Genomic DNA, 9522 nt, shown 5'->3' with positions numbered 1-9522 from the left:
GTTGGTGTCACGTGGCCGAACAACGGGGATTTAAATGAAACAACCTAAATATGGCAGAGTGTATAGAATTAGATATTTGGCACGGAGATTGGGGATTACCAACTGTTGAACCGAAATGTCTCGCTGTACTGGTAATACACTTATTGTCTGCTAATTTCTCTTTCGTCATTTGTACTAATTCTAACGTTGTGACTTCGTTGTATTAATTTATGAAAGGGCAAGGGCATAACGTTATATGTATGTCAGTCAAAGAACAGTGCTCGGAGTATCTGAGAATCGATGGAACGGCGGAATTTCCTAGAGATGCACAAGACAGAAGGTTTATAAGGGAATGATGAAGGAGATTTTGTGACGTTCATACTTGTCTTAAGGTCACAAGCAAATTGAAATGACTCAAGTAAATGTAGCTCGAAGGTTACCTGACGCACTCGGTTTGCCGGGAGCTTACCGTATCGACTGACATTAACTGATCATTTCGTTTGGTTAATTCTTATTTCTCTGCACCACAGGACAATTTTCGGATCGATATAACGTATATAGTAAAAGATTTTACTAAAGAAGTCCAGAAAACTTTTTCTGTTTTGTTGCTTTACGAATAGGGAACCGATCTGACTTCCCTCTAAGGTCGATAAAATATAACACTGAAGGTGGATTCCATCGCATCACCTTTGATTACAATAAAAGTACCCTTTGTCGTGCCTCGTTCGCTAAGGATTTTGGCGTATCCCACAGTTTAGTGTATTATTTTCTATTTCGAAAATTTTTGTTTCAGTTGCTAAAATTATGGGAAACTTGGATTTTGCTAATCTTCATTAATAACTGATTGTAATAAGTGAAGAAATTAAATCCGGGCCTCGGTATTTGGGTATCCGAGAACATCTGTTTTGCACCTACGCATGACATAAATACCACTTAACCGTACATGTGTAGTACAGCGTCGGTATTATTTTTGTAAACAAGTGTACCGGAAACGGTTCCTGCGTCGTTTCACCTGCTTATATTATTATAAGTAGACTGAAGGTGGCGAGCTGGCAGAATCATTAGAACGTTGGAAAATATGCATTGCAGTATTTCTTTCGGCTCTTTATGTTCTGAGTTCAAGTACCGCCTAGGTCAACTTTGCCTTTCATCCCTTTGGATCGACTAACCCCTTTCCTTATCAGTACATACTGTTCCATGTACGTAATGTTGTTGAAACATATTTCTTGCTTAGAATAGTTAAATGCTTTTTAAAAAAGGTTATGAATTCTGTGGGGGTGGGGGTAGTCTCCAAGGAAAACCAAAGAAGAGTTTGCATTGATTTGTGGAAGGAATCATCCAGAAGGAGAAACATCTTGTGCCAAATACCAAGACCCCCAACTCATCTACACTTTTAGTAAGTTGGATCTTTGGAAAGCATATCCTCAGCTTGAGTTGGAAGAATCATGTCAATTCAACACTTATCACACAAGCACAGGGTTGACCCAGTACAAAAGGCTGCTCTTTGGGGAGTTAACACAGCATCTGAGCTCTTCCAAAAACCAATTGCAGATTTCCTCATTGACATATCAGGTGGCAAGAATCCACCCCATGATGTTAGTCTATATGAAGATTCACACTATATGTGATGCGAGTTTAAAGACAACTTTGAAATGTCTCTAGAAAATTCCAGAGCAAAGTTAAATAGGTGTAGGCATGGTTGTGTGGTAAAAAGTTTGTTTCCCAACCATATGGATCCAGGTTCAGTTTCACTACATGACACTTTGGGCAAGTGTCTTCTACTATAGCTGACCAAAACTTTGTTGATGGAAACTGAAAGAAGCCTATCCTGTGTGTGTGTGTGTGTGTGTGTGTGTGTGTGTATATATATGTGTGTGTGTGTGGTGTATTTATACCCCCGTAATGTAGTGGTTTGACAATAGGAACCGATAGAATAAGTACCAGGCTTTAAAATAAAACAGTACTGGGATCGATTCATTTGACTAAACTTCTTCAAGGTAATGCCCCAGCATGGCCACAGTCAAATGACTGAAATGAGTAAAAGTTAAAGAATAAAAATGGTACTTATTTTATTGACCCCCAAAAGGATGAAAGGCAAAATCAGCCACAGTGGAATTTGAACTCAGAATGTAAAGACAGATGAAATGCCACTAAGCATTTTGCCCACCATGTTAATGACTCTATCAGCTTACCGTCCATTAGCTTGTAACCATATTACAAGCTATTATGTCTAGCATTCCACCATTCTATGTAATACAATGAAATAAAGCAGGAAATAATTCTGATTGGAAATAGGTTAAGGATTTTGATCACAGATCTTTGTATCATACAATTTGGCACCCCCAGTAAATAAAAATCTACTAAAATGTTTACTCATTGAAGATCTATATTTTCATGTTTTGCTCTATGTACACATTTATTTTTACTTACAGACATATTGTAAATTTTCTGAGGTTCCAGTATGTATACAGAAAACTGGGAATCCATTCCGATCTCCATCAGGTAAGGATGTGATAGCACAAATAAAATATGTATGCCACAAGCAAATACATGTAATACTTTTCAACACTTCCATTATAGCTTTGTCACTTCCATTATAGCTTTGAAAAAATAACTGTTTAAATCGAACTACGCTCTTCAAAACTTGCACTAAGAATAAGGACAAGGTAAAACTACTACCTGCTTTTATAGCAAGTTGATGCAGGTAGTTTACCCCATTCCCCTCCAGCTTTTAGTTCATGCCATTGAAAAAACTGCATTATTTATGGACTGACCCATACACACACAAACACATATATATATATAAATATATAGTTTTAGGGAAAAGAACCAAAGTTCATGAACTCATTGATGAAAATCCACTGTCACATATAGAAAAATTAATAATTAAAAGCACAATAAATAAGTATAATATAATACAAAGTAAATATATATATATGACTCAAAGGCCAATAGTTTCATGCCAAGTGTTGGTATGAAGCTTTGGAATTGCCTACTTCCATAAGTTTGTCTGGTGTCATGGACTTGCAAAAGGTTCAGTGAAACATCAACAGCATTCATGTCATTTATCTCAGAAGACCTTGTGGAGGCCAAGGGCTGTGCTCTTTCCTCCAGATTAACTAAAAAAAAAATGGCAAGAATGCTAAACATTTTGCCAGTGTCCACCAAATTAGCACAAAACACAACATTAGCTGCAGTATCTTATAAACTTTCTTCTTTATGTAGGAGAGCTTCCCTTACTTCGACACGGAACAGAAATTCAAAGTTCAACAGAAAATATAATTAATTATCTTCGAGAAAAGGTAAGTACTTTCTTAATTTATTTAATAGATTTAATTGTAATTAGGATAAATTTTGATGTTATGCTGCCATTAGTTGAACAAATCTAAAGCGTCTTGGTTTTTACTTTTATTTGAAATGTTTGTCTTAATTTAGTTTGCTTGTGTCTTTGTTGCTTTCTTATGATGCCATCTTCACCATCCTTAGGTAATAAGGGAGCCCCTATATGGTCAGCCTACTTCCAAGAAATATCAGTCAAATCTCCTTCAAATTACACCTCATTGTCCTTAAAGAGAAAAGCTACACTGGATAATGCAGTCTTTCATATCTAAGAAAAAAAAAAGGAAGGCCATGGCTGGAATGCTTTATACTGTAACCCTGACCAACCATTAACTGCAACCTACTATATACACCTGTTAGCTACTATATATACATCTACCAAACCAATCTCCACCCTACCTCATTCCATTTAACTTTAATGATGGCATTCAATTGGACGTGTTCTCATTTTACTTTCTTGGAAATATTTCACCTGTATAAATGTTCCCCCCACCTTCTCATTCTGTATCTTATTAAATGTGGAAGAGCACCTTATCCCAGTGTCAAAGAAACATTAAACATATTCATGTATTTGCTTTATTTGTAGCATTGGGGCTGTGATAACCGACTGTCCAATACCCAGTGCGCAGATACTATAGCATTCTGCTCACTACTTGAAGAAAAACTTTTACCTGCTGTTGTAAGTTAATTTCTTTCTCATTATTTCAAGGAGCCAGCTTTGTTTTTATTGTCTGTTAGATTTTCTATGGTGAACCCTCCCTTCAAGTATTTCCCATTGATAAAAGCTAAAGAGCTAGAAACACATGTGGGAATCTGACAGAAGGCAACACTGGACAGATAGGGTGTTTTTACTTCTTTTTACTATAAGAGACAATTTTTTCTCCACAGTAAAAGATCAATCATTCTGGCTGGGTACTCATAGTTGGGCAGTTAAATTGTTATTTAGTTGTATTTCATGTACCCTCTCTCTTTCTTTCTTTCCTTTCTTCCTTCCTTCCGCCCTCCCGTCTTTCTTTCTTTCTTTCTTTGGTGTTGTATACAATGAGTTAGGAGATTAATGACCTGAAGGAGTGGCACTACCAAATAGGCTAGGTGTGTGTGAGAGTATATGTGATTATTGAATTCATTATAGTTTCCAATGCATCAGCATCAATTTTTGTTGTGTGATGATGACTTAAATCTGTATGAAAAATAATACTGCTTAGTTTGATATCTGTTAGATCATTACACTAACACATCATGTGAACTAAACACATAAACAGTACAAAGAACTAAACATGATACTACAATATAATTATATTACTTGATAAAGTAATTAAATATTAGTTGTTTTTTTTTTTAACTGAAATCTGGTTCAACCTGTTACTTTTAACAATTTTTTTCTAAAGCAATCTGTTTTATCTTCTGTCCTAGATTATTATTATTATGTTTGCTGTTGTCCATAGCACTTCCTTGATTCGGCTGTCTGTTCCAGTTACTGAACAATTATATTATTTTCAGCTTCATTTATGGTGGATTGATGCCAAGACTTACATAGACCTTACCAGACCAGGTTTTGCTAAAGCGTCTCCGTTTCCACTGAATTTCTATATACCCAGCAGGATGCGGAGGAAAGCCAAATCAAGAATATATTCTAAAAGCAGTGAGAATGTCACAGATGTAGAAGTTGATATGAAAGTAAGGACTTTGGAAAACCTTTGTGAACAATCAATGTTACTGGTACAATCCCATTCTCATCTCAAATCATCTATAACCTTTTTAGCCTAGTATCATATTTATATTTTATTAATTCTAAAACATAAAATTAAGTAAAATCTAGTTCTTGGCCAATTAACAAAATAATTGTGTAAGTATGATAAGCATGTTGAATTTGATTAATATCAAACTCAGAGCAGTGAATCAGTGACTTTTCTCACTTTAATCCTGCTTTCTCCCCTTGTATCCTATAATTAGGAATCTGTTTGTAATATTACCAGTTTTATCATAATCATGGAAAACATTCCAGTAAATAAAATAACAAATTATACATTGCCGGATGCCTATCAGCCACTTTACAGAGTGTACTGGGTGCTTTTTAAGTGGCACCAACACCTGCACTAATGTTTTTTTTATGTGGTACTTTGGTTTTAAGATCTCAATTCTGTTGTGGTGGGCTGGTCTTAGCACATCCATTGTCTGTCTTTGGATTTTAATTAAAAACTACTTCTACTTATATATACACACACACACACATGCATACATGCATGCATGCATTATGTCCATTTTCCATGCTGGCATGGATTACACTAGAGTTATTGAAATAGATTTTCTTTTCTATAGCTGGGCACTCTTGTAGCCCCTCCCCATTTATCTTCCAAGTGATGTATTTTTTATCCTACTGGTTTTCACATGTCTGCAGATCCACGGGACATGTTTACCAGAGAATGATGCTGTTTCGTGTTCAAATTGTGTTCGTAAAGACACAGAGTCAACATTTATTCACACAATGTAAACAAACACACACACGTTGGACTCCTGCAAAGTTTCCAATTATCAATTCCTCTCACAAAGCATTGGCTGGCTTGAGGCTATAGTAGAAGACACTTGCTTGAGGTGGCAAACAGTAACACTGGACCTGAAATCATATGACTTCATTCCTTTGTTCATCTTACCTTCTGTGATAATTATTTAGGATTATGCATTTATGTGTGTAGTTATAGACACCCACAAGATTATTCATCAACAACAACCTTGGGCACCTTTTTGAAATCCATATGTCTAACACTTGTGGACAAAATTAAAAAAACAATACAGCACCTATGACTTTTTGCAATGCTTTTCCATACTCAGAATTCCTGAAGTATGGAATAAATTACCTCCATCAGTTGTTAGCTATTCAAGACACTGCATCCGTCAAAACTTCCGTGCCTCCTGAAATACACCAACAGTACACCTGATGCCTCACCACCTTTTTTTTTTTTTTTTTTTCTTAAGGACTTATTCACTGTTTGCTCACCTAAGCACTGTAAACAATAAATTCATTCTTCTCTTATTATATTCTGTGTTGTCTATAACTAGACATAGTTTGACTTCAGCTAACATGTGCCCAAATGAAAATCAAATGGATTTTCCAGCTGCTGAACACATTCCTTTTTTTAAATTTTTGAATTTATTTACAGCAATTTTTTAAGATGTTAAATGTTAAGTTTAATAAAATATAATTCATATTGATTATAATAAGCCATCTTCAAAATATTCTCTGCTTTTAAGAAATATTTTTTCATCTGTTTTAGATTTACAGAGAAGCAAAATTTTGTCTCAATTTATTGGAAAAGAAATTGGGGAACAATCTTTATTTTTTTGGAGAAAGGTACTTTTATTTTATTTTATTTTGTCACTTCTGATTTAGTTATGTGTAATTGATTATATGATATTGAGAGAGAATTCCTTGTACTCTGTAGTCTCTTATTCTGGCATTCTTATACCATTCTCCACTTAGAAACAATATTTACTGATTTATCATGAGTCTTTAAGTTTTAGGATTTGTAGATACTGTCTGTTATGCATTCACTCATGAAAAACCAGTTGCTTTTTGTTCTGTTTGATCAAGAATCCATCTTTATGCTCTGAGTTCAAATTCCACTGCAGTCGATTTTGCCTTTCATCCTTTCAGGACCAATAAAACTAAACATTTTGCCAACTTGCTGCTTTTATTTCATGGTTAACATTAACAAGAATTTTCTGCTATAAAGGCAACTGCTCCAGCAATTAATAAATCTTTATCTCACTCATGTTAATTGGTTTAAAACTATTAATTATAAAATAAGTAATATTGTTTTATCTTCTGGTTGGTGTATTTTTGTATTATCTTTTATATATTTCTTATAAACAATCATCATTATCATTTAACATCTGTTTTCCATGCTTGACATGGGTTGAACCAATTTGTATATTCTCTCTTTTCAAGACCATCCTTATTTGATGCCATAGTCTTTGGTTATTTGGCTCCTATGATGAAAGCTCCACTGACCAGCAATCAATTGCAGAACCATTTGCTTGCATGTACAAAACTGACAGATTTTTGCAAACGAATCTTGCATGATTATTTTCCTCAGAGCCTTCAAGGTAAGATTATTTTCCTCAACCTTTTTTATTTCATTTCATTATCATCATCGTTTAACGTCCGCTTTCCATGCTAGCATGGGTTGGATGATTTGACTGAGGACTGGTGAACCAGATGGCTACACTAGGCTCCAATCTGATTTGGCAGAGTTTCTACAGCTGTATGCCCTTCCTAACACCAACCACTCTGAGAGTGTAGTGGGTGCTTTTACATGCCACCGCCACGAAGGCCAGTCAGTCGGTACTGGCAACAGCCACGCTCAAAATGGTGTATTTTACATGCCACCTGCACAGGAGCCAGTCCAGCAGCACTGGCAAAATTCGTAAATCCCAGACCCTCCCCCAATCTTCATTTTAAATGACTTTCAGGAGCCACATTGTCTTTTCAGCTCACATCGTCTTTTAGTCTTCCATTCTCACATCCATGTTTTACTGGACTATTAAAACCAATCCCACTGCTTGGTTCATATTTTATTTTATCAATCACAACCAGATGAAAGACAAAGTTGGCTGATGGGATTCAAACTCAGAACTTAACCAGATTTAACTAGATACTGCATGCATCTTGTCCAATGCTTGCCAATTTTGTCAGTACTAATCTGATGTACTTCAAAGGGGAGACAAATTGTGTCATTCAGGCATATGCTTATGAAACTTTTAAAATATAAATTTCTTACATAAGCAAAAAGCCCCCAGTAATTGCATTACAAATACTTTATAATTTAAACAGTAATCATTTAGTCTGGGATATGAATTATCGCATAAGTGTCTTATAAAAAAAAATGAGATTTATATTTCCAAATTTTCGGTCAGTTAATCTATCAGTTTGAAGGTAATAGGAGCTCTTCAGAATTGTGCACCCATGTCTAGTAACTTTCCTAGCGGTAGTTTAGCATTATTCTTTTCTACTCTAGGAACAAGGTCTGAAATTTTCGGGGACGGGACCTGGTTGATTAGATCGACGTCAGTACACAACTGGTACTTAATTTATCGACCCCGAAAGGATAAAAGGCAAAGTCAACCTGAGCAGAAATTGAACTCAGAACATAAAGACACATGAAGTACCACTAAGCATTTCGTTTGGTGTGCTAATGTTTCTGCCAGTTCACTACCTTAATAGTTTAGCATTATTAATAAACAAACTATAAAGTATAAGATTCACAACATTACAGAAAATAATTAGTTACAGAATTCGATTTGGTGGTGAGAGACGAGAGATGAGGGGAAATAGTTACATATATATATATATCTACAGATATAGATATAATCATCACTAAATGCAACTAAGGGTGGTGCCTAGACACCTATATTGCTAGAAATAGAAGTAAAATACTCCTTGTGTTGTAGAAAGAATGTAAATGCATACACATACGCTGACCGGGGTAGAAACGTCCCCATGACCAAATTGAGAACCTCTCAGACTAAATACTTAGTTTTGTGTATTTCCATATGCTTCATCAGTGAGAGCCGTTCAGTTGGCTAATGTGCATGCACATATACACACACAACAGGATTCTTCTGTTTCCACCTTTCAATTACACTCAGAAGGCATTGGTTAGCTGAAGGCTGTGTAGAAGGCACTCACCGAAAGTGCAAAACAAAGTTCTTAACACACAGCCATGTCTGCACCTAACACACACACACACACACACACACACTACCCCCACACCTCCACTACACACACACACACACACACTCAAACACTCCCACCACACCACACCCACATTGCACACATCTGTATGTTTACAGAATATGATACTGTAACAATTATCAATCAATGACAAATGTACAAAACGTTTCTTGTTTTGATTGAAATGTAATTAAATTGTCTCTTCTTCCCTCTTTTTATTTATTTATTTATTTATTTATTTTTTTGGCATCACAGAAACTGAAAGTACGAGTAGGACTACAAGTAGTTTAAGTGAAGACAACCCCAACAAGTTACGGAACATGGTGTTAGCAGGAATATTTGCAATTACTGCAATGGTTGGTTATGCTTTTGCTATTGGTCTCATCCAGCTTGAATTCACTGATCATGAAGAACAAGAAGAAATTACCAATGTTAAATCAGAGAGCAAACAGGAATCATATGACCAATTTGAG

At 35.6% G+C, this 9522-nt stretch overlaps 1 protein-coding gene across 1 annotated transcript in view; it reads left to right on the top strand.

Annotated features, from left to right (window-relative positions):
• LOC106881544 (metaxin-1) overlaps positions 1-9522 on the top strand; it is a 10161-nt gene continuing 639 nt past the window's right edge. The window contains exons 1-8 of the mRNA XM_014931970.3: positions 1-131; positions 2412-2481; positions 3205-3281; positions 3905-3997; positions 4819-4995; positions 6591-6667; positions 7265-7422; positions 9305-9522. The exon at positions 9305-9522 is cut by the window's right edge and continues 639 nt beyond it. Coding sequence (XP_014787456.1) covers positions 51-131; positions 2412-2481; positions 3205-3281; positions 3905-3997; positions 4819-4995; positions 6591-6667; positions 7265-7422; positions 9305-9522 — 951 coding nt within the window. The 5' untranslated portion in view covers positions 1-50. The remainder of the gene's footprint in view (positions 132-2411; positions 2482-3204; positions 3282-3904; positions 3998-4818; positions 4996-6590; positions 6668-7264; positions 7423-9304) is intronic.

This window comes from Octopus bimaculoides, chromosome 25, assembly GCF_046866305.1.
Source record: "Octopus bimaculoides isolate indiv1 chromosome 25, ASM4686630v1, whole genome shotgun sequence".
Lineage (NCBI taxonomy): Eukaryota > Metazoa > Mollusca > Cephalopoda > Octopoda > Octopodidae > Octopus > Octopus bimaculoides.
This window is presented reverse-complemented; position numbering and strand designations above follow the sequence as displayed.